Source organism: Heptranchias perlo, chromosome 7 (assembly GCF_035084215.1).
Source record: "Heptranchias perlo isolate sHepPer1 chromosome 7, sHepPer1.hap1, whole genome shotgun sequence".
In the NCBI taxonomy this organism is placed as follows: Eukaryota; Metazoa; Chordata; class Chondrichthyes; order Hexanchiformes; family Hexanchidae; genus Heptranchias; species Heptranchias perlo.
In genome coordinates, this window is record NC_090331.1 from 39,161,168 (window position 1) to 39,187,440 (window position 26,273).

At 42.5% G+C, this 26,273-nt stretch overlaps 1 protein-coding gene across 2 annotated transcripts in view; it reads right to left on the reverse strand.

Annotated features, from left to right (window-relative positions):
- The window catches only part of scn1laa (sodium channel, voltage-gated, type I-like, alpha), a 157,989-nt gene that overhangs the window by 77,826 nt on the left and 53,890 nt on the right, over positions 1–26,273 (reverse strand). For both annotated transcript variants that reach the window (XM_067987358.1, XM_067987359.1), the window contains exon 17: positions 17,938–18,058. In XM_067987358.1, coding sequence (XP_067843459.1) covers positions 17,938–18,058 — 121 coding nt within the window. The remainder of the gene's footprint in view (positions 1–17,937; positions 18,059–26,273) is intronic.

Below are 26,273 nucleotides of genomic sequence, written 5' to 3' on the forward strand. Positions count from 1 at the left end.
TCTCTAACTTCTTCCAGTTCTGATGAAAGGTCATCAAACTAAAATGTTAAAGAACATAAGAAATAGAAGCATGAGTAGGTCATACAGCCCCTTGAGTCTGCTCCGCCATTCACTAAGATCATGGCTGATCTTCGACCTCAACTCCACCTTCCCGCCCAATCCCCATATCCCTTGGTCCAAAACTTTATCGATCTCAGTCTTAAATATACCCAATGACTGAATATCTACAGCCCTCTGGGGTAGAGAATTCCAAAGATTCACAACCCTCTGAGTGAAGAAATTTCTCCTCATCTCAGTCCTAAATGGCCGACCTCTTGTCCTGAGACCATGCCCCCTAGTTCTAGACTCTCCAGCCTGGGGAAACAGCCTCTCAGCATCTTCCCTGTCAAGCCCTCTCAGAATCTTATATGTTTCAATGAGATCACCTCTCATTCTTCTAAACTCTAGAGAGTTTAACTCTGTTTTTCTCTCCACAGATGCTGCCTGACTTGCTGAGTGTTTCCAGCATTTTCTATTTTTATTTCAGATTTCCAGCATCCGCATTATTTTGCTTATGTTGAAGAAATATTTATAATTCTGTACATTGTGCACAGATGAAATTCATAGGTTCTCTAATTTTCTAGCTCTTAACTTTAATGGCTGTTTGTCAGAAAAAATAATATATCAGAATATTGTTTTTAATTTTTAACACTTATAATGTATGCTGTTCTTTGAAAAACTTGGAACAGACAAAGATTAGATCTGCCTTCACTCATTACTACATGAATAAGGAATGCAAGATCACAGTTTAATAAAATATTGAAGGTTTGACTTGGACCTTTACTGTTTAATTTAAATGCTTTTTCATATCTTCTAAACATTTAACTAAAAATGGGTTTATTAACAACAGTCATTTTGAAAGTGGAAGTTCTTCCAAAAGGCAAATGTTAAGTGAATCATATTGAGTCTAATGATACTACCTACTTTAAAGAAATATAAATGATCAAATGTATCATTTACACACTGAATACAGTAATTACACATTAGCAGTCTTTGCACTGCCTCGTGTTCTGCTTTGACTTTTCATATTGCCTGCATGCATATTTACTCATCACTATTATTAATCACACATTTTATCCCAGTTGCACAACTATACAATGTTGCTAATTTAACAAACTGTAACCAGACCCTTGTAGCAAATATTGAAAAAAAAATGCTAAGCATGTCTGACATAAAACTCTTTCATTCTTCTCCCACTCCTGTATTGCATGAATAAGAAATGCAGGGCTCCTAAGTTAAAGTATCTTAAGACAATTGATGGCGGTTTACGCACATGTTAACAAAATACACAGGGCCTAAAATTTCCTTTTGGGATACTAGCATACAAATAAGTCCATCTGAAATTCCTACCTACTATTTTAGCAGGGGCATTAACCTGTTTAAGATAAATGGGTTAATACTTCTGCTAAAATAATGGACAGACAAATTTCAGTTGGGTATATTAAGAGTTCGTTCGCTAATATGCCGTAGCATAATTTCAGGACCTGATTTTTTAATGCCAGTTCTTTCATGCTGATGGCTTTTCAACTGTTCATGTGGTTTAAGAGAACCACAGTACCTGCACTCGCATTATTTTCTATTTTGATGAAAACTATTAATATAATAGACTGCTACCCTAACCAATCCATTCATTTTGTATAAAAATGGAACATTATGTAAAATTTGAATTATATAAATTTGACAGGAATGTGAAGATGTTGCAAATTTAGGATTCTGCCGTAGACATTCTATCAAGTACAGAGGTGCTAGTCTCGCCTTCACACTGAGGATGCCCTCCATCGTGTCGTGTGGTACAACCACCATGCTAAGTGGGATAGATTAAGAACAGATCTATCAGCTCAAACTGGGCATCCATGAGGCCCTGTGGGCCATCAGCAACATCAGAATTGTATACCACCACAATCTAACCTCATGGTCTGGCATTCCCCTCGCTCCTCCGTCACCTTCATACCAAATGACCAACCCTGGTTCACTGAGGACTGTAGAAGAGCATACCAGGAGCAGCACCAGGCATACCTGGTGAAACTACAACACAGAATTGCATGCATGCTAAACGGCAGAAGTAGCAGTTTGATAGAATGATAAACTTTATTGACAGAGCTAAGCAATCCCACAACCAAGAGATCAGGTCAAAGTTCTGCAGTCCTGCCACATGCAGTTGTGAATGGCGGTGGGCAATTAAGCAACTAACGGGAGGAGGAGGCTCCATGAACATCTCCTTCCTCAATGATGGCGGACCCCAGCACGTGAGTGCAAAAGACAAGACCGATATGTTCGGAACCTTCTTCAGCCAGAAGTGCCAAGGGGATGAGCCTTCACCTGAGGTCCCTACTATCACAGATGCCAGTATTCAGCCAAATATATTCACTCCACGCGACATCAAGAAATGGCTGAGGGTACTGGACACAGCAAAGGCTACGGGCCCCAACAATATCCCGGCTGTAGTACTGAAGACCTGTGCTCCAGAACTAAAATTGCCCAGATATGCCCTGTCCACAAAAGGCAGGACAAATCCAGCCCAGCCAATTACCACCCCATCCGCCTACTCCCAATCATCAGCAAAGTGATGGAAGGAGTCATCAACAGCGCTATCAAGTTGCATGTACTCACCAATAACCTGCTCTCTAATGCTGTTTGGGTTCCGCCGGAACTATTAATTTCCAGACCTCATTACAGCTTTGGTCCAAACATGGACACAAGAGTTGAATTTCAGAGGTGAGGAAAGAGTGATTGCCCTTGAGATCAAGACAGCATTCCACTGAGTGTGGCACCTAGAAGCCCTCGTAAAACTGAAGTCAATAGGGATCAATTCGGCAGCAGTTCCCAAAACCACAACCTCCACCACCTAGAAGGACAAGGGCAGTGGATGCATGGGAACACCACCACCTCCAAGTTCCCCTCCAAGTCGCACACCGTCCTGACTTCGACATATATCGTGGTTCCTTCATTATCTATGGTTCAAAATTCTGGAACTACCTACCTAACAGTATTGTGAGAGTACCTTCACCACACAAACTGCAGCAGTTCAAGAAGTAGGCCCACCAGCACCTTCTCAATGCCAGCCTTACTAGCGACACCCACATCCCAAGAATAATAATTTTAAAAACTCCAGTAAGAGGTCCGAGCTCATTTATTTAAAGATGTGCTTACACTTCCCAATATTTAATTGTACAATAGTGTAACCAAGAATATAACAGTATCCACTTATGATCTGAACTAGGTACTTGTGTCTTTCGCGCATGTGGTTCTTCAAATTCTTTGAAGGCAGATGGAGAGAACACATGGTAAGACAAGACCATATACGAATCATTAAACTGTTTTATTCCACAGCAAGTGAGCATACATAACAACAGCTTTGCCAAACTCACTTAGCTCAATCAGTACCACTTTTCTACACTTCACCACATCAATAAATCATCTTACTTGATTTAAATAATATAACTCTTAACTAACCTCTTTCATTCTCCTTCTGAGTTTTCCGTTTAGAGCCTGATAGACTTTACAGCATTTTCTGGATCTGACTGACTGCTTGCCTCTGTTTTTTTTATCTCCCCTGTTCACAACCCAAAGGGAAAGCATATTTCAGCCAACTGCTGCCATGGACCCAGACCCACAGACCTCACCGCACAATAGGTGTGAAGTATTTATTGATTATCAAGAGGGGTTTACAGTCCTTAGGGGAAAAAGAACGTCCATTAGCATATTAACCATCTTTCATCTAGGATATTTTTTAAAAACGTGTGTCAATTTACTTTGCTTTAAAAACTCATTTAAAAATAGCTTTTTTCCAAAATCCTTACTGTAGAAAAATGGACAAAAAATATAGAAATGTGACAGAAGGGTTGTTCCTTTATGACCTTAATACACAATTATTGCATTTTAAAATTAAATAGCCAAACAGATTGTAGAACATAATAGTTTTTTTAAAAATACAGAAAGCTTTCAGTTGCCTCTTACTCCTTCCACTGCCTTCTTTTTGCAATCGCCTGCTTCTGTAGGTGCTAATTTACAGCACCCTAAATTCTGAAGCTAATGCCACCTTTCTAATCTTCCAGCTTTTCCAGTTATTCAGTCGAACCAAATGCTGTAACACCCTTAAGGCAAAGCACAGAGAAAATGGCTCCCTGAACACAGACTGTCTCTGAATGGCTGACTCATCCTCTCAGATGAACTGAAACCAGTCAGATAAACCCAACATGCACGTACAATTACAAATATCATCAACTGAAAGGCTAAAGCACACAGATTAATTTCTGTAAAATGGCTCTATTTTGTCATCAAGGTATGTAAACTATTGTTTGCTTGATTATTTTCACTGCAGCTTTTTTGCTATTTTGTTTAACTAAACAATTTCCTGATATTTTACATTTATTCAAGCTCCTTTCTACAAATATCTTTCTGTTGTATTTTAAGATCAGCAATGCTGTTCACCTCAAGTTATTGCTAGGCACAATGAAAAATGACACATTCTGCATCGCTAGCAAAAGTAGGTCAACTGAAACATATAAATGATGACACGAACAGGCAAGGCAGCTGTGCTTAGAGGAATACTGGTAGCAAGTAATGTCATCTTCCTATTCTATCATAATCTTTACAATTACAAATAGCCAAAATGATCAAATGTCTCCCTTGTCAATAAGGTTTATGAATAAAAACATTTATTATGTTGAATTGATTTTTAATACCAAATATATGTCAATTGAAGGTTCAAAAAGAACTACCATTATTCAGCGAAACAAAATGTTTTGTGAAGCAAAATAGCAAATAATGATAACAAGCAACAGAATGGAGGACCAATGTCTCTAAATGTCTTTAAATTTAATGTTACAGTTCTGTATTTTTTAATAGTAATTAATAAAATTAGGTTTAATCACTGGACAATTTTAACACTTAAATCATTTTTATTTAAATTTAAATCAGTTTATCCCAAAAAACAAAGACATTGTCACTTTGAACATGTTATTGTCATTTTGACTCAGTTTGGCAGTGATGTTTCATTGCATCATAATGTGTAAAATTTGGTTTAACTACACTTCCTTTGCAATCATTTTATGTACTGTAATTTGAAAAAGTCACAGTATTGTATAGAGCAAGACAATGGCCCGTGAATAAAGACTGAACAATTTTTTGTCATTTTGTGTAAATAATGATACCCATTGATCAAAATGCTAAATGTGATTGACTGCAGAATAGGCTGGCAACAAAAAAATCATTTTCACTATTATTCATTAAGAAACATTTGGACCAAGTCTTCATTGAATGTTATGAGCAGACAACGGAATTGAGATTTGCCTACTATTGACCAGACTTTTCAGAATAAAACTGGTTATAGAAGTGATCTGAAAAATGCAATAACACCTTCAGTCTTTGGCCTTGAACATTTTAACATACAGTTTTTCAATCATCACATGTGCAACCCTGTGAGATAGCAATCATTTACAACTAAAGTCCTTATTTACAGTCATTTTTATATTATAACATGCCACACTTTATTTCAAACTTACAATAGTATTTTAAAAACATTAGAAAATATGTAGGATCAATTCCTTATGTTGTAAACATTGTATAATACTAGATCAAAATTATTTAATTTTTATGCTCATATCAGAACTTGAATTTAAGAGTAAGAGAGAAATGGAACACTTCCTATTTTGGGCAACCAGTGTCAGCAACAAACACAGGCAAAGCATAGCTAAATGCAGAGTGAAGTGTCCATGCTGCCCCAACGATGAATTCTTTTCCATGTCCCACACCATTTCCCTGAGTGAGACTGCCAATTGGTGACAACTTAGAGATAGGTTTGTACTGAAGGCCCATGCCTACTAGGAGCTGGGCTGAGACTGACCAAACTGTTTTCATATAGGACCCTTGCAGCCTATAGACAGAGCGATTTTCATCTTTTTAGTCTGGATTTGAATATAGGTTGCAGAGTTCAAAGGCCAGTGTTTAATCCGCATGCACTGCCCAGTTCCCCATAATATATTTTCTATTAATCCATTAATAGGCAGGAACGAGGAGAGATTGAGTAGAATGGGCCTATATTCACTGGAGTTTAGAAGAATGAGAGGTGATCTCATTGAAACATATAAAATTCTAAGAGGGCTTGACAGGGCATTGCTGTTTCGCCTGGCTGGAGAGGCTAGAACTAGGGGTCATAGTCTCAAGATAAGAGGTCGGTCATTTAGGACAGAGATGAGGAAAAATTTCTTTACTCTTGTGAATCTTTGGTATTCTCTATCCCAGACGACTGTGAATGCTCAGTCGTTGAGAATATTCAAGACTGAGATTGATAGATTTTTGGACACTAAGGAAATCAAGAGATATGAGGATAGGGCAGGAACATGGAATTGAGATAGAAGGTCAGCCACGATCTTATTGAATGATGGAGTAAGCTGCTCCTATTTCTTATGTTTTTAATAATGAATCTTACTTTTCTTTATGTTTTTGTAAGAGAAGTTACTCCCTTACAATGGAGGAGGGAAATTAGTCAACAGAAACATCCTGAACTAAATTACCAACCCACAAGTGTAGCTAACGTTAAACTTCAATTTAGAAACTAAACTCACAAAGTTTTGAATAAATTCCGATTTTGCCTCTACTATTTCCTTCAGAAATGTATAAAAACACATTTACAAGTAAATTATCTTTCATGCCTTAGCTTACCAATTAAAATGGGAAATTTAACTGTGGCTGCAGTGTGTACCATCCACAGGATGCACTGCAGCAACTCACCAAGGCTTCTTCGACAGCACCTCCCAAACCTGTGACCTCTACCACCTAGAAGGACTAGAGCAGCCGGCACATGGGAACAACACCACCTGCACATTCCCCTCCAAGTCACACACCATCCCGACTTGGAAATATATCGCCGTTGCTTCATCGTCGCTGGGTCAAAATCCTGGAACTCCCTTCCTAACAGCACTGTGGGAGAACCTTCACCACATGGACTGCAGCGGTTTAAGATGGCGGCTCACCACCACCTTCTTGAGGGCAATTAGGGATGGGCAATAAATGCTGGCCTCGCCAGCGACACCCACATCCCATGAACGAATAATTTAAAAAAAATTTGTATGAGTGAGGAAATAATCAGGGATGGTGGTGGTGGCTTAGCCTGTTGGAGCACCATTGTTTTGTGCCACATGACAGCAGAATGGAAATTAAGTTCTCCAGAAAGATCCTAATTTCAATCAAGGTATCAAATAGTGGCTCAAACTGAGGGCAGTCACTTCTCACAGGCAGGATAAGAAGATCAGAGAATGTGTTACCTGGGAACATTCTTGTGCAACTCTTAGCAGCTGGCTTAAGGCCAGAACCTGAGGAAGGGCCATAAAAAAAATTAACTGATAAAACAATGGGCAAATGTAGCAGAATTATATTGGATTTCTGACTGCAAGGTAAACTTTGTATTTAGTACTCCCAACACAAATGTAGAAATCTCTCCATTTCTTTTTATGAATGCTTATCTGAATTTGCATTCACTCTACTTAGCAGCAGTCTATTCCATAAGTTATAAACCATCATGAGGGACCAGCCTTTACCACCAATGATTGGAGAAGACCCCGAGCCAGAGGTGGAGGAGGAGGAGGAAGAGGCTGAGGAGAAGGAAGGGGAGGAGCCGGAAGAGGAAGTGGAGGAAGACACAAGGGTGCAACAGGGACCAGATGCCTTGTCTGCAAGGGCTCTGTGTGCTCGCCTGATCCATGCCCACTATCAACAGTATCAGCTACATCCCCCAACTCACCAGCAGTCCTACATTCCCCAGCTTTCTGCTCCCACAAGACAATCAAATCGCCCTCCATCTGATTGCACATTGGTTTCCCCCTCAGCTCATCGCACAAATAAAAACCACCACCAAATGCAAATTCAAAGTCACCTTTATCAATGAATAATTGAAATTATGGAAACAGAACAGAACAATTCATCCTTACGCATTGCCTTAGTGCCTGTTGTTCATGCACCTTTACCTATCCTGGGATGCTTCCCCAGTGGCTGGAGCATAGGTGGTGGGAGGCTGCTGGCCTTCAATGGAGGAGCATGCATATGGCCTTGGAGGATGACCTCGAGCAGCTCTAGGCTGGGAGGGCCAGCCTTAGACTGTACCATCTCAGCCTGGGCTGCAGCAGTCTGGCCTGGCTGGTTGATAGGCAACAACAAGGGCACTGGCGGAGTGGCAGGGGTGGGAGCAGGAATGCTGTCGTCCTGAGAGAGGACAGCAGGTCCGACTGCCATGGCGCCACTGCCACTCTCCCGGGGCGGCGCCTCAGCACTCCTGGTGATCAGCTGGGGAATGGATTGCTGGAGTGCTGTGATGCCCTGGAAGCTCCGCGCCACAGTGGTCCCCAGAGCTATGATAACAGCAGTCTGAGCTTCCATTGCTGCAGTCTGAGCAGCAACCGTAGCTTGCAGACCTTTGATGACATCGGTTTGTGCTGCAATGGATGCTGTGACATCGGCAATCAGACGCTGCCTCATGGTGAGTTCCACAGGTGTGCTGATGGAGGTGACCACCCGTTCCATGTTGGAAAGGATGGGCTCCAAGCTCTGCCCAAAACCCTGTGCCAAGTTGGAGCTGGACTCCTCCATGCCCCTTGTCATTGTGCACAGGCTTTCTGGCAGGCTTTCCAGTGCCCCAAGCATTTAGTGGTGTACGCCTATCAGCCGTCTTCTGTAGCCTGGCCCATCAAAGTCCTCATCTGACTCCTCTGCAGCAGAACTAGTGAGCAACCTCACCCTCCAGTGAGCTGGCACCTGCGGTATCCGCTCCCCCTGCCCCAGCTCACTTGTGCTCGGTATCACACCATGTGCAGATCCCTCCTCTAACCTAGCCTCTAAAGGACGGGCAGTGTCAGTCTCTGAGCTGGTGGAAGCAAGTGTCAGATTGAGTGACAGTGTGGCTTCAGTGTCCTCCTCCTCCTCCTCCTGCTCCTCCTCCTTCTCTGACGGTGCTGCCACATGTTCTTGGGTATCTGCAATGACAAAGGGAAACAGGTTGAGTTGTGGAGTGGGGAGAGGAGCAAGTAAAACGTGAATGCCGACAGCATCTGCAGCACATGAGTCAGAAAAGATTATGGGAGGAGAGACATGTGGGAAATGAGAAGGAGCATTAGATTTGCAGAGACCCCCTTCATCGGGAACTCCAGCACGGCATGTTGTCACAGCTGCAACGACAGCCCGCCCAAAGCTCTGTTTCCTCTAGAGCGGTGAGGACACGTAAGCGTCCCCGTCCACCCTCAGGTATCTCCTGCTGCCGGCTGTTATGTGCCACCTTCTCCTGCAAGAGAGAGGGCAGTGTGTCAGTGAGTATCCTGCAAGGTGTATGGGTGATGTGCCTGTAATGGTCGATTGGTGCCAGTGTGTGTGACCTGTGAGTGGTGGTTGTGTGGCCTGCAAGTGTGGTACTTTGTGCGGGTGAGATGCAGCATGCCGAGTGCAGCTTTGCATATGGATGGGCAGTGTTTGTTGGTGGGTGGGTGACAGGGGGTGTGATGTGTGGAGCAGAGGTGCAGTTGGTAGGATGTGCCACTTGACACTTGCATTCGCTCACCTTGACCACTCGTGTCAAACGATTGAACTTCTTTCGGTACTGCACCCACGTGCATGGTGCAATGCTCCTGACGTTCACTTCCTGGGCCACAGCCTGCCAATGCCTGCGGAGCTGCAGAGTAGAGGGTCTCCTGCCATCCTGTAGGTACATGTTGGCTCTCCTTTCGTCCACCCCTTCCACCAGGGTCTCCAGTGCATCATCCGAGAAGCGTGAGGCCCTCTCTCACGCCGGTCCTGCCATCCTTGTGGCCAACTTTCCCTCCTCCTAGTAGACTGTGCATGTTCCATTTAAAATGTGCACCTGCACATTTGAGAGGTGTAGGCTGCCGATGACATGCGCTGGGCACGCCCCATTTCCAGCTTCCTCATTCTCCATGCAGCCAGTGCTACCCACGCTGCTGAGAGGCTGCACGGAGATATCATGGTAAGTAGCAGGCAGCTCGAAAATCATGTGCTACCTGCGTTGGGTCCATTGGGCATGGAGTAATAGCAGATCACGCTACCCGCGCCCGAAAATGGGCCCTATTGAATTTCTCCCCCATCCTTTTTGAAAACGTTTATACCACTACATACAATGACCAGAGCTATTCTTGCTCCATTACTTCTTGCTATTTAGTTTTCATTTTGTTTTTGATTTCTGTCAATACTTCAGTATTTTCTCAATTTGTATTGGTCTTCTGTCCTTTTTTGTCAATTTCTGGTGCTGTTTTGTTGTTATCTCTACAGGTTTATCGTTTTGAGCAGCACAGCTCAATCTTGCTGCCATTCCCAGCCAATCTCATTACCTCACCATCTGCCTCTCTCCTACTCCTTTACTATGTTGGTGGTGAGCTACTTTCACTGTTTTCGAGAGGGAAGTTCACACATAATCTTTGTCAAGAGTGAAACCATTCGGTAATCATTATGGATAGAGCAAAAGTCAACAGGAGAAGCTCGGCCAAAACCTGGCATTGAAAAGGGACAATCTGTAGAATTCACAGCAGAACTCTAACAGCAGCAAATCAATCCAGCACCAGAGAGTCAGCATTTTTCAAGAGCTACTGTGCAGGCTGGATGAGCAGATGTTTTAACAAATAAAATTAAAGATACTTTTATCTTAATTTGAGCTCTGCGTCCATGTTCCTGGAAGCAACCCATGAGTACTGTTTTTGCATGTTCATGCAGCAAAGTGGAGCCTGTCATCATGTGGGCCAGTTTTCGAAATGAAAACCCTATTTTGCTCGTGCACAGGTCCCCAATTGGAGTCAACCCCATGCATCAGCATACTTGTGTCATGATATTACTTTGCATCATGCTGAACTGGTTCAGTGGCTCCGATTTTAGAATGGAGGCGTAATAGCAGCTGGGGTGGGGGGGGGCGGGGGGGAGGGGGGCGGTTAATGGGTGCATGGGTAACTCGACTAATAAAATATGTCCGTTTCCCATGCGATCGCAAGGGAATTGGTGCCACTTAATGTGGCTTCCAGGTTTGTAGTCCGAAAGCTGCACAGTGGGCTGACTGCGCACCCGCATCACAGGCTGTCAGCTGGAGGAGCCCTATTTAAAGGGTCATTGTTCCAAAGGTTTTTGCTGCAGCAAAGACCCAGAAACCACAATGGAGCAGCACAGGGGCAAGGCTGGTCCAAGGTTTAGTGATGCCTCACTGCATCAGCTACTGGATGGGGTGAGGAGGAGGAGGGAAGTGTTTTACCCCGCGGACGGGAGGAAGTGCCCTGCCTCTGCCACCAAGAAGGCCTGGCTCGAGGTGGCAGATGAGGTCACCAGCAACAGCAACATCTTCCGCACTTGGGTTCAGTGCAGGAAACGGTTCTAAGATCTAAATAGGACAGCAAAAGTGAGTACACTGACTGATTCTCCTACATTCCGTGTTCCACATCACTGTCCCCACCCCAACTCATTCTGCATTGCCAACACTACTCTATCACATCACTCCTCACACCCACTTAAGGCTCATCCTCAACTTACCTGCCTTTCCTCAGCACTTCCTCACCTCCCCACTAGTCACCCCACCACTACCACTCACCCCAATCCTCATCCAATGTGATGACTCTGTCCCATACTCACCCTCTGATGCACCTCTTTCACGGTCAGCCTCACCCAAAGTAATGCATTCATCAGCTGACCACTTCACCCTCACTCACTCACACGTCTGTTCTTTCTCCCCTTCTAAGAGAAGAGGGCGCAAAATGCAAGCGAGAGGGCGAGGACTGGAGGGGGGCCACAACAAACAGTGGTCCTCACAGACACGGAGCAGGAGGCGCTGGAGATCAGCCGCACCCTCGAGTGCCTGTCCGTCGGGGACTCCGAGACTGGCACCCCACAAACGTCTGGTGACACGACTAACATTCATCACACACAACAAGAATTGATGTTAATAATGATTGTCATGTTCAACACCTCAGTATACTCATCGCAACATGACACATCTGTGATGACGCTTAATATTGCCTTCTGTTCTCTTACAGGCCCTTCAACGACCGCAGTGATGGCAGAGGGCGATTCCTCAGAGGACCTGCTGGCCTCTGAGGGTGTACCATCACATCACAGTGAGCCATCCACCAGCGCAGATACTCACACCTCGGTGGGTCCTAGTACTCAGTTAGTTGGGTTGGCACCTGGTGAGTCACCACACACAAGTGAGCACGAGCAGACACTGGTGGCAGGGACAGCTGTGGAGAGTCCGCATCGGTGGGATCACTCCTCTCTATGCACTGCTCAGTTGGGCGCAGATGCTGAACCCTGGGGGCCATCCTTTAAAAGGAGAATGATTGATGGAGAGCAGCACATTTGCAAGGTACTGGAACAGGTACCACGCGCACTCTCCACAATAGCGCAGAGGATGGAGGAGTCCAACTCCTGCATGAGTGGAATGGTGGCACAGGTACAGGAGGGAATCTCAGAGATATGTCGCAGGGATGTGAGCAACTGTCTGAGATAATGTCGCACGTAACTGCTGAAATGTCTGAGATACTGTCACAGGGACGTGAGCAAGTGTCTTGAGATAGTGTCGCCGATAAGTGCAGGAATGTCTCTAATAGAAAGAAGGCTTGCCCCCGTTAAGCTTCAAGCACGGCTCACAAATGAGTCCATTCAGGCCATGAAAATGGCCGTGACGACTCAGGGTGAACAACATTCTGCCTTCTTAAACAGGCAGACAGATACTTTAGAAGTGGCCTTTCAAGGCATCACACATATCCTCCAAACTGTTGTCCAGCAGGGTGGTAGGAGAGATGTGGGCCTGGTACAGGAGAGGGATGATGGCGAAGGAGACATGGAAGTGAGGACGTCACTCAAAACGCTCCCACCTCTCACCCGTTGCCCCCCCTCAACCAGTAGCCGCAATGCTGCCTACTCTCCAGATGGCCGAGTCTGCCCTTGCATAGATGCAGGTGGAGCAGTCTTTGGCGGGGCCCTCACAGGCTCCAAAACCCAGACAGCATAGGCCGAAAGCATCTAAGCAGTCAGGGCATGAACATGAGCAATCTGCCACTACCTCTGCTGCAGCCACAGGGGATGCACCATGTAGAAGTAGTCAGAAGAGAAAGGCGAAGGTTTTGTGAGCACGAAGGGTATGCACAAGGAAGTCTGACAGACTGTCATGTTTTTCATTTATATTTGTTTTTTGTTAATGTCACATTAAATATTATGATTATCACCACTACTGCCACAACTTGCCCATTCTTGACTGGCTTTTGTGATAGCCCCCTTTCATGAGGTTCACCATGAACGGCGAAACTTGACTCCATCACTTTATAGTGGGTGTATGTGTAGTTGCAGGACTGTTTTGTGCAGGGGGCGGGGTGACTGGTGATGTTACTCATCCTCGGATGTAGAGGTGAATGCAGCCATGGCACCCTCCATCCTGATGGTGTGAGTTTGAGGGGGTCCAAAAAGTTGGTAAATATGTGGGAACAGAAGAATCGAGAGTGGAAACTAAGAATTTTCAGTGAAAACACAGAGATCTCCCAGCCAAAAGTTTATCTGAAAGAACTGAGTGCCCTGCTGCAATAACTCACCTTTTATCCCCATCTGTCAAACAAGCATTTGAATATCCAACTGGCTGCTGGCTGAAACACATCTGGTAGAACATGGAGTGTTTCCCACAGCACGGGAAACACGCTGAGGATGTTTGAAAATCGGAACCCTGCCTCAATGTGCACAAAATTAAGTACTTCAACTAACAGATTGTCTTAACTGTCATCCCGCCGGCTTTAATTGCCGGTGGGACTTCTGCATTCGTGAGGCGCACGTGTAACCAGACGGGTCAGTCTGCAGGTTGGAACTGGGTTCCAAAGCCACTCGGGATTTCCCCGATTTTCAGAGCCCCCCACCCTCAACACACCTGCTACTTCATTCCAAAATTGAGCCCAATGTGGTTACAAGGCCAACTAGATACTGGCAGCAAATCAGGAGATCTGCCAAAAACTGAGTCTCTGCTGCTGTTAGATGAAAACTGCATAATTGCGCAAAAACAGCATTTACAGATTGCTTCCAAGGCCATGGACTCAGAGCCTAAATTAAGTCCAATAGTTTTATTACTGCACAACACGCCCAGATCGAGCAACAACAGCAACACTATAATGTGAAAGCACCTTGAGATGTCCTATTTAATTTGGTATGGTTTAGAAAAGAGCTGCTGGGTTCTCATTGTAGACTCATGATTAAGGTGTGGAGATGCCGGTGATGGACTGGGGTTGACAAATGTAAACAATCTTACAACACCAAGTTATAGTCCAACAATTTTATTTGAAAATCACAAGCTTTCGGAGGCTTCCTCCTTCGTCAGGTGAATGTCAGGAAATCCTTGAATCTTTTGCATTTATATTCAGAGAACAATACCTGGTGATTACAGATAATCATTCCAACTGCCCGTTGTCAAGGCAATCAAAGTGTTCAGACAGAGAGGTGTTACCTACAGGACCACCGAATATACAAACGGCCAGAACACAAAACAGAGAGAGAGAGGGAGAAACATCCGAAAGGAAGAGAAAGACTGAAAATGACCCGTTGAATTAAAAACAGATAACTTTTATTCGCTGGTGGGGTTACGTGTAGCGCGACATGAACCCAAGATCCCGGTTGAGGCCGTCCTCATGGGTGCGGAACTTGGCTATCAATTTCTGCTCGACGATTTTGCGTTGTCGTGTGTCTCGAAGGCCGCCGTGGAGTACGCTTACCCGAAGATCAGTGGCTGAATGTCCTTGACTGCTGAAGTGTTCCTGAAGCAGTCAAGGACATTCAGCCACTGATCTTTGGGTAAGCGTACTCCAAGGCGGCCTTCGAGACACACGACAACGCAAAATCGTCGAGCAGAAATTGATAGCCAAGTTCCGCACCCATGAGGACGGCCTCAACCGGGATCTTAGGTTCATGTCGCGCTACACGTAACCCCACCAGCGAATAAAAGTTATCTGTTTTTAATTCAACGGGTCATTTTCAGTCTTTCTCTTCCTTTCGGATGTTTCTCCCTCTCTCTCTCTGTTTTGTGTTCTGGCCGTTTGTATATTCGGTGGTCCTGTAGGTAACACCTCTCTGTCTGAACACTTTGATTGCCTTGACAACGGGCAGTTGGAATGATTATCTGTAATCACCAGGTATTGTTCTCTGAATATAAATGCGAAAAGTTCAAGGATTTCCTGACATTCACATGACGAAGGAGGAAGCCTCCGAAAGCTTGTGATTTTCAAATAAAATTGTTGGACTATAACTTGGTGTTGTAAGATTGTTTACATGATTAAGGTCAGAGCATGTGGAGTCAGGGGACAGGTAGCAGAAAACAGAGAGTAGAGGTTAAGGATAGCTACTCAGACTGGCAAAAGGTGGGAAGTGGTGTTCCACAAGGATCGGTGCTGGGACCTCTGTTGCTCACAATTTTCATCAACGATTTGGATTCAGGAATCAGAAGTATAATTTCAAAATTTGAGGACGACACCAAATTGGGGGGTGTAGTTAATATAAAGGAAGAATGCATCAAAATGCAAGAGGACATTAATAAACTTGCAGAATGGGTGTGTAATTGGCAAATGAATTTCAATATAGGTAAGTGTGAGGTATTACATTTTGGTAGGAAGAATAAGGAGGCCACATACTGCTTGGATAATAAGAGTCTAAATGGGGTAGAGGAGCAAAAGGATCGCGGGGGTACAGATACACAAATCACTAAAAGTAGTGATGCAGGTTAATAAGGTCATAAAGAAAAGGAAACCAAGCACTGGGGCTCACTCCTAGGGGAATAGAATCGAAAAGCAGAGAAGTTATGTTAAACTTGTATAGACACTTGGTTAGACAACACTTGGAGTATTGTGTACAGTTCTGGTCTTCATTTTATAGGAAGGATATAGATGTGTTGGAGAGGGTGCAAAAAAGATTCACGAGGCTGATACCCGACCTGAGAGGATATATTTCTCAGGCTGGGGCTCTTTTCTCCAGAAAAGAGAAGGCTGAGGGGTGACCTGATAGAGGTCTTTAACAGGATGAAAGGAATTGATAGGGCAGATGTAGAGAAAATGTTTCCACTTGTGGGGGAGTCCAAAACCAGAGGTCATCAATATAAGAGAGTCACTAATAAATCCAATAGGGAATTCAGGAGAAACTTCTTTACCCAAAGAGCGGTAAGAGTGTGGAACGCACTACCACAAGGAGTAGTTGAGGCAAATAGCATAGATATATTTAAGGGGAAGCTATCAAGCACATGAAGGAGAAAGGAATAGAAGGGTGTACTGATAGGGTTAGATGAAGAGGGGTGGGAGGAGGCTCGTGTGGAGCATAAACACCAACATAGACCATTTGGGCTGAATGGCCTGATTTATGCTGTCGTTTCGATGTAACTCGATGTACTTGAAAAACAAAGGTGGAATTATTAAAAGATTAGGTCTAGAAATTGGATCGTGCAGCACCCCTTTCTCAAGCGAAGAACGGGTACTGAAAAGTCCAATAGGGCGTGCGGTCCGCATCTGGTACGCACGACAGGTCATACTGCTTAGGACAGCTTGTAGGCGTCCAGGGCATCTGCCTGAAACAGGCATTAGTCCCATTGCAGATGCAAATTGGGGGCCTAATGCCTATTTCAGGCCCCTTTCCGATATTTGATTGCACCCTGCCTGCTGCGGTCAGTTTCCTCAGGCTAACAGCAAGTGACAGCAAACAAAAAGGGTCAAAAAGTAAAAAATGTTTTTATTTACCTGAATGTGGAACCAGACAAAGGAGGAGTGCGCCACATTAAAACTGCAGACTGCTGCTGGTCACTGCTCACCCCACCCCCCCTCATGATCTCCTTCCCCCCCTCCCCGACTCCAGACTAACGGTAGGTCGATTACTGGTATCCCTGCTGGCTAATCTTCGTCTTCTTCGCGACTGGTGCACTGCCTCTTGGGGTGCAACTGACGTTCCCAGCATGGTGGTCATGTCCTGATGATGCAAGAGGACCAATTTTGCATGGCCTTCTTGCTCATCGCATGGGTGAACAAATTTCTAGGCCAGGTTATCAACGACAATTGCCACTTAATGCTAATGGTTTTTCAATCTCCCTTTTCAAATGTGTAGCAAAGCTAAGGCCTGAAACTTTCAAAAATAATTCAGCAACAGTTAGAATTTTGTGATGTAGGTATCATTATAAGGCTTGTGGAAGAGGCTATAAATAAATTAAATTGTAATTGCACAAAGTATATTTTTCTCCACAACACGGAGAAAACAAATATGTTCAACCAGACTGTGGAAAAAGTAATTTTCTGTTGGACTACAGATATGGAAAGTGCTAAAGAAAATATCAATGTCAGTAACATTTTACTCAGGATAGGAACAGCTATGTTTGAAAGTAATTGGAAAGAAAATGAGAGTGATGCTGTAGTGCATCACTTCCACCAGCTTAATCCTGCCAAATACTGGTAACTTGCTGTTTCTCTAGAAACAAAGATACAGAGTATTTTCACATCTGACATGGGATAGAATGAAACTGCTTACATATTTCACTTGCCTGTACATATATTGTAGTGGTGCAAGTGTTAAACCTCTAGGTTTATAGATCCTGAAAATCTGTCCATTATAATTTCAATATGAAATTTTATATTAGTAGCCATGGTTCCCTGCCATCATGAGGCATGATAATTATATTACAGAACAGATTTTTACAACAATCTTTTCAGGAATTGGCCAAAAGCAGAAAAAAAGTCCAGAATAGAAGTGGATACTCTTGGTCATTTTCTCAATTGGCGCAGTAGCAAACAGTAATAAAAATTAAATGTGGAAACAAACACAGATCCATATTTGCATTAAAGTAAATCAAAAGATATAAGCATCCACCTTATTTTTTCAGGCTCTTGATCAGCCTTTGTTTTTATCAGCAACGCACATATATACCTTCAGTAAAACATGCGTCAGGCTCCAGGGATTCTTCTGATGTTTCTTCTGGCTGCTCCCCCTCTCCAGGTGGACTGATGTCGACTGTGCTCCCTTCAGATGAGCTGCTTTCAGCCAGTTTCTGTCAAGGAAACCCAAATATATGCTATTTATCAGGATATGTCACTTAAGTACCAACAGCGAAGCAGGTAATAGCCTCTGAGCAGTGGATTTGATGTTGCCAAGATTTTTTTTACAATTATTATATTGAATATAAGTTGAAATGGCTGGTGTAAAGCTTGTATTACCATGAAATTGCATGTGGACACATGCATAAAGTAAACTGATATACATATCCATTACATTCAACAGAATATTTACGCCATTTCTAAAGAAGGCATGAAATATTTATGAAAAATATACATTTAATCCAACACTCCAGGTGTAATCTTCATTGACATGAAAATACACTTTACCATTCAGTGTGCAAGGGATTCCAAGCTTCTGCAATTTCTGAGCATCAGAAAGGAAGATCAGTACATTAGCTTTATGACAATTGTTACACATTTTTAAACTTTTGTTTGCTACTAAAATGGATGAACTAGGGCAGCAGCGCTCATGGATCAAAGTGGTATGCACACTTACTCTGGAGTTTTATAGAACGTGCATATTCATGTTGATTCTATTTGCAGAGTCCAGCGTTTTCAATATAAAATATTAAAATCATCTGCCAATGAAATTCCTTTATAGTTTTTGTAATGACAAAACCAAATTGTGTGTATGTCAACAGTGAACAAGCCTGGGTACCACTCTGAAATATGAGAATCAGTAGCTGGGCATTCCATTTGTGTACTGTGGGATACAATATATTTTGCACAAATTCATCTATTACAGCATTCATGGCTGCCCTGACAAACCAACTGAAAAAAGATGATGTAAGCAGGCAAATACATGGAAGATTATTATTTAATAATATAAAATTAAAAATATGTTTCCTTAAAAATGTTACCTGGTTGTCAATTCAAAACTAGTTGAAATAAGAACTATGACATTCTTGTTTTATAAGTAAGAGGTTGCTCAAAATTATATTAAAACCTAAATTAAGGACAGTGCCACTATTTTGATTTCTCAACTGAGCTGGATTAAGGGCCTTTAAAGCTTTGTTATAGAAACTATAAGTCACTCCACTTAAAAGCAAGTTAGATAAGACAAATTTGATCCACATGTAGATTCCTCCCTCCGTTTATTTCTGTGGTAAGAAATTTCTATTTGCAACAAGTAATTTTATTATCAATGTAACTTTTCCAACTTAGCCATGCACCCGTCATCCACAATAACTTTGTGCCTTCTTACACTTCAGTCTCTATCATTAGTATCTATTAATGGCTCACAGTTTCATAACCAAAGCCTCAGTAAGCTGTAAAGTTGTAATGTTCCACAATACAAAAGCAGAAAGCAATCTGAATGGGCTCAAGGCAGTGCATTCTACTTAAAAAGCAACATTTTAATTTGAGACTGAATAAGGAAGGATTTCTTTTAAATTATATCAACCTAACTTACAGTTTGCTGGACCAGTTTGTAAACATGTATCAGCTGTCAATCACAGTGACATGTGGGCGCAAAGGACTATGTGCCAGGTTCCTATCAATTAAAGCAACCTATTCCCACACATCAGTATGATTGACAATAGTTATTTTATGTGATATTCTATTAAAGTGAATTGCATTTTAGTGATTTAAGTTTTCCATCCACTGCACTCAAAAGCTTAAGTGAAAAATATGAACACAGTCAAATTCAGTCACCGATTAAAATATATTTTGAAACGAGAAAATCTCCAGAATTACATTCTGATTGCATTTATTGTGACACACTGCAGGTAAAATTGACAATTCTTACAAAGTGAGAGTAAGATGTTTGATCATCTTTTAAAGATTGTGACACCAATAATTTAACCCAGCCCACTCTCTAAACTGTCAATTACTGAAATATTTGAATTTTTAAAACGTATGGTCCATGTCTTATATGTTAATATAGCTCAAAGCAAGTGGCTTAGATCAGTTTACTTTTTTGCTCAAAATTTTGAACAATTAGTACAGTAAAAACTGAATTCCTGATAAGAATAATTTTTGTTAAAAGCAAGCTTTTGTGGAAGCTTGTACTTTCTCTTAAGAAGAATTGAAATTATATTCATTCAGAATAAGCAGTAGATCAGCAATTAATTTTTAACTGGTAGTGACACTGACCCCTGCATAATAATTCTACTGAAAAAATGCTTTAGAAATACTAACTTTCCTTGACTTAAGTTGAGTGCACATTTTATCATGCTCCTACACGTTAGGTTATAGAGACAGACCACGAAAACGCATTGAACCACAATGTCTTTAGATTACCAGCACTGCATGCATCATTCCATCAAGTACTACTAATTATAGGTAATCTGAAGCTCCATGTGCCAAAAACATTGTAGTTTTTCTTTCTGTCCCATCAAATCAGATGTTTCTGAATCTTTTGTTCACTTATGTTGCCTGGGTCAAAAGTGCAAAATATGCAGTTTAAGTTGGCACTAGCCAAATAACATATTGGTATTCTACAGGTTTCTTTCACTAGAATTTAATCTTCAGTTTTGGCCAAATTGATCAACTTAAAAATCCTCTGTGGGGTTGGTTTGGTTCAGCTGCCCATCTGTTTCCATACAAAATGGCTAAAATAGTAACATTTCTTTTGCACAGCTTAAACCTTGCATATATATTCCACACTATTTTTATTTATAATTATTTCTTGTTTATATTTATAAATAAAAGTAGAAAAGCATCAATATGCTATAGGGTGTGTACAGTGGGTGAGCTGAAACAATACTCATTGTGTAGCCAGTTTTTGAAAAATGCCAAGAAGCTAATGCTGAACTTCAAGTCATCTGATGTCTAAAGCGTAGGACCATCAGAGGAAAAAAGAAAAGACAAAAAAAAATCAAATGTTATTTAGGTGGATAAAGAGAATTAATAACCTTTAGCAAAACTGTAGTTTAATTTTTACAGCAATGAGCAGTAATTACTTTTCATGTACAACAAATTGGTCTTACAATTCTCTTCTCAATGAAAACAGGTCTGCTTCTGGAATAGAGCTGTAATAATAACCAGATAAGTTAGGCTAGATAGGCGGCAGGAGGTAACGCACCTTATGTGAACTTTATTGTTAGTCATTAACAAAGAAAATGAAGAACACTAAGGCTAGAAATATATAACACAAAATGCACCTTTAAAGCCCCTACATTCTTAATGTGCTGAGATAAGTCCATCGTTCAGATCACTATGCTTGCTGCATACAGGTTAAAACAACTACACTTGAAGCTCACAGGGACTTTAAGATGCTTCAAATTTATGTTTCTCCAATACACTGCTTCTACATTATTTAGCTGGATTTATTGTCCAGTGAAGATGAGAATAATTTACAAGCTCTGTGCTTTATCAGAAAACAGTATGACTGAAACTTTTTCTCGGTGTACATATTCAATTATTTTTAAACATGATCTTTTTATTGAAAATTAATAGAATATATCACTAACAATAGTAAGATGTATTATGTTGCACCACTTTGGTCGTGATAACATATTATTTGTGGTGTTTATACACATGGTTAACAATTACTTTTAGTACTTAATTCTGATTTTTGTTTTTTATTTTCCATGATAAGTTGTATAGATAACAGTTACCAAAGGCCATAATGTGCATTATGTAAATGTTTTCAATCTTCTCAAATATAGTACACACTGCACAAGACCTCACATTATTATGAATCTTATGTGGGAGTTACACACTTACTACAGGAAACATAAATTGTTGATACATGAGAGGTATTACTTTGTATGGGTGCTATGCCTCTGTGACACTGGTTCCTCTCCTATGATCTATATTTGTTCAGTTTAAGATAAATAAATATACAGGCGTTGACAATGAGACGTAATGAGCATAATCCCTGTAAGTACCAGGGGCGTGATTTTTACTCGGAGCCAGAAACCCAGCAGGTGGGTAGATATTTGCGTGGGGAACCTGAAAGTCAACAAAGTGCGTCACAATCTGTGATCGCAACTCAATTGGAGGTAATTATTTTTGCTTCCGGGTTTCCCGCGCAACAGCCAATCAGATTGACAGGCTGGCTGGCTGTCAAGAGGGAAAGAAGCCACGAATTGGAGAGGAGAGAGGGAGAGAGGGGGTAAGATTGTGGGCCGTGGATAACATTGGGGGTGGGGGCCTTGGAGAAGATCGGCAGGGGGGGCTTGGAGATGATTGGGGGCAGGAAGGTGATCGGATCGGCAGTCAGATGAAGAGTCGGAGATAGAGAACATAGGAACAGGGGTAGGCCATTAGCCCCTCAAGCCTGTTCTGCCATTCAATGAGATCATGGCTGATCTGTGACCCAACTCCACATGCCTGCCTTAGCCCCATATCCCTTAATGCCTTTGGTTAACAAAAATCTATCAATCTCAGATTTAAAATTAACAATTGAGCTAGCATCAGCTGCTGTTTGTGGAAGAGAGTTCCAAACTTCTACCACCCTTTGCGTGTAGAAGTGTTTCCTAACTTCACTCCTGAAAGTCCTGGTTCTATTTTTTAAGCTATGTCGGCTGGTCCTAAATTCCCCAACCCCAGCAGAAATAGTTTCTGTCTTTCAGTTCCCCTTAATATCTTGAAAACTTCAATCAAGTCACCCCTCAATCTTCTAAATTCCAGGGATCACAACCCTAGTTTGTGCAATCTCTCCTCATAATTTAACCCTTGGAGTCCAGATAGCATTCTAGTAAATCTATGCTGCACTCCCTCCAAGGCCAAGAGGGGGAGCGGTCTACCTTCGGGGTGGCGGGGGGGGGGGGGGGGGTCTGATCATGCCAGGTGAGCTTGTTGGGCCTGGATGAAGCACCCCTGCTCCTCCTGGCCCACTAACAGTGCAATAAAGATACTCATCTCATGGACCCGGCCCTTCTTGCCTGCTTTCACCTAATAAGAATCATGGGAAACCCCTGTGGGTGAGCTTAAATTCGTTTCAACTTTAGAATCCACAAAAAAAAAGTATCTAAACTATTTCAATGAGGTAAATTGCCCCTTTAACAATCCACCCGCAGGCATTAAGTGGGGACGGGACTTCCAGGTTTCAGATGCGCGCGCATCCAAACGCGTCTGTGTTAAACTCGGAAGTGGGAGCATTGGAGCCAGGTTGCGGTCCCACTTCAAAACACTGTTATTTTTACCTCCCACCCGCCCCAACCCACCTTTTCTTTGGGGTTAAAATTACCCCCCACAGATGTCCATACATTGCTTGCTTTTTCCTGGTCCATAGTGTTAACGTTTGTGAAATTAAAATGAAACCTTAATATATTTCCACATCTTGTAATCCGTTCAGTTCAATTACATATAATTTGCTCAAAAGGTTGCAGTATTAAGCAAAAGGATATTCATAAGAACAAGCTGTATACACACCAGTGTGAGTGATACTGTCAATTTAGGATAACATCTATCAAGAAAGGTTTACTTCCTTACTTTTAGTTTGCTGCTCTCAATAATCATATACATCTACTATCCAAGGGTACCAAGAGTTACACATTAGACTATGTCACTTAACACACAATATTCACAAAATTTATCCATACAACCTGAACTGATGTAATTCCAAAATAAAGCATTACCACAGCTCAGAGAACTGAGGCTTCTTGTGAGATTTCTGTGTTTTTCTGCACCACTTCCCAAAGCAATCTCATGTTCAGAGTTGAATTTGAATTTGAAAGCATAATTTTTCATGCTTCTCATGTGTTTTTTAATTCAATCCATACGATGCAAACTAATTAGATGTTTCCACAAACTGTTTATGATTGGGTAATTACTAATATTGTTTGCACATTTTTAAATAATTTAAATAACCACTTGTCATAGAATTCACTCCAAGTGACGACTCGCACCACTTTATTTGGAGCTGACTCTTTTCTTGTTTCCTTTATTTTTGCTTCTTCCTGTCCTTTACCTAAATGCCACAGTTTCAGTTATTGCCTTTATTTTTTAAAAATTCTTTTTCCTCCACTTTGATTTTATCTATCAATTTTTGTTTCTGCCTGTACTTGGTGCTGATATCCCTGCCTGTTTTCCCTGGTATCACCGTTATTGGACACGCCCCTTTCTTTCTGGTCGTTCGTTAGTTGGAAAAAAAGTGAACAAAAAGAGGCAGCAATTAGGAACTTAAATAAAACATGTTACAGTATAAAGACAAAAAGGGTAGATTAAAGAATATAGAGAAATTGAGGGGAAAGGATTTTTGCAAAGTCAGCAAATGTGGCAGTGCCTTGAGTCTGCCCAAATCAAAAATGGTGTTGGTGTGCTGTGACTTTCAGATATACAAATTTAGGTACAGTAGCCTAATCGTTATGGTACTCGACTAGTAACCCAGTGGTCATAAATTCAAATGCCACCATGCCAAGTTATTGAATTCAATAAATCTGGCAATATGTGGGCTCACATCAGGAAAAAAGCTTCTGGACTGTCATTAAACCCAACTGATTCACTCATGTCCTTCAGGGAAGGAACCCTGCCTCTCCTATCTCATTGTGGTTGACATAATGAGCAAAAAATACTGCCTTGCCAGTGTTGTCCACATCCCACCAACAAATTAACAAAAAATCATTCTCAATAATTACTAGGTGTTGTACATAATGGAAATTGTAAATGATACAACCAGGATATATTTAAGAAATCAATGTTTTATTATTAATAATATAATTTTTAAAAAATTTGTTCATGGGATGTGGGATTCGCTGGCAAGGCCAGCATTTATTGCCCATCCCTAATTGCCCTAGAGATGGTGGTGGTGAGCCACCTTCTTGAACCGCTGCAGTCCGTGTGTTGAAGGTTCTCCCACAGCGCTGTTAGGTAGGGGGTTCCAGGATTTTGACCCAGCAACAATGAAGGAACGGCGATATATTTCCAAGTCGGGATGGTGTGTGACTTAGAGGGGAACGTGCAAGTGGTGTTGTTCCCATGTCCTTGTCCTTCTAGGTGGTAGAGGTCGCCGGTTTGGGAGGTGCTGTCGAAGAATCCTTGGCGAGTTGCTGCAGTGCATCCTGTAGACGGTACACACTGCAGCCACGGTGCGCCGGTGGTGAAGGGAGTGAATGTTTAGGGTGGTGGATGGAGTGCCAATCAAGCGGGCTGCTTTGTCCTGGATGGTATCGAGCTTCTTGAGTGTTGGTGCAGCTGCACTCATCCAGGCAAGTGGAGAGTATTCCATCACACTCCTGACTTGTGTCTTGTAGATGGTGGAAGGACTTTGGGGAGTCAGGAGGTGAGTCACTCGCTGCAGAATACCCAGCCTCTGACCTGCTCTTGTAGCCACAGTATTTATATGGCTCGTCCAGTTAAGTTTCTGGTCAATGGTGACCCCCAGGATGTTGATGGTGGGGGATTCAGCGATGGCAATGCCATTGAACGTCAAGGGGAGGTGGTTGGATTCACTCTTCTTGGAGATGGTTATTGCCTGGCACTTGTCTGGCACAAATGTAACTTGCCACTTATCAGCCCAAGCCTGGATGTTGTCCAGGTCTTGCTGCACGCGGGCACGGACTGCTTCATTATCTGAGGTATGCGAATGTACACTGTACAATCATCAGTGAACATCCCCATTTCTGACCTTATGATGGAGGGAAGGTCATTGATGAAGCAGTTGAAGATGGTTGGGCCTAGGACACTGCCCCGAGGAACTCCTGCAGCAATGTCCTGGGGCTGAGATGATTGGCCTCCAACAATCACTACCATTTTCCTTTGTGCTAGGTATGACTCCAGCCACTGGAGAGTTTTCCCCTTGATTCCCAGATTCCCATTGACTTCAATTTTAGTAGGGCTCCTTGGTGCCACACTCGGTCGAATGCTGTCTTGATGTCAAGGGCAGTCACTCTCACCTCACCTCTGGAATTCAGCTCTTTTGTCCATGTTTGGACCAAGGCTGTAATGAGGTCTGGAGCTGACTGTTCCTGACGGAACCCAAACTGAGCATCGGTGAGCAGGTTATTGGTGAGTAAGTTCCACTTGATAGCACTGTCAACGACACTTTCCATCACTTTGCTGATGACTGAGAGTAGACTGATGGGACGGTAATTGGCCGGATTGGATTTGTCCTGCTTTTTGTGGACAGGACATACCTGGGCAATTTTCCACATTGTCAGGTAGATGCCAGTGTTGTAGCTGTACTGGAACAACTTGGCTCGAGCCGCGGCTAGTTCTGGAGCACAAGACTTCAGCACTACAGCCGGGTTGTTGTCTGGGCCCATAGCCTTTGCTGTATCCAGTGCACTCAGGCGTTTCTTGATATCACGTGGAATGAAT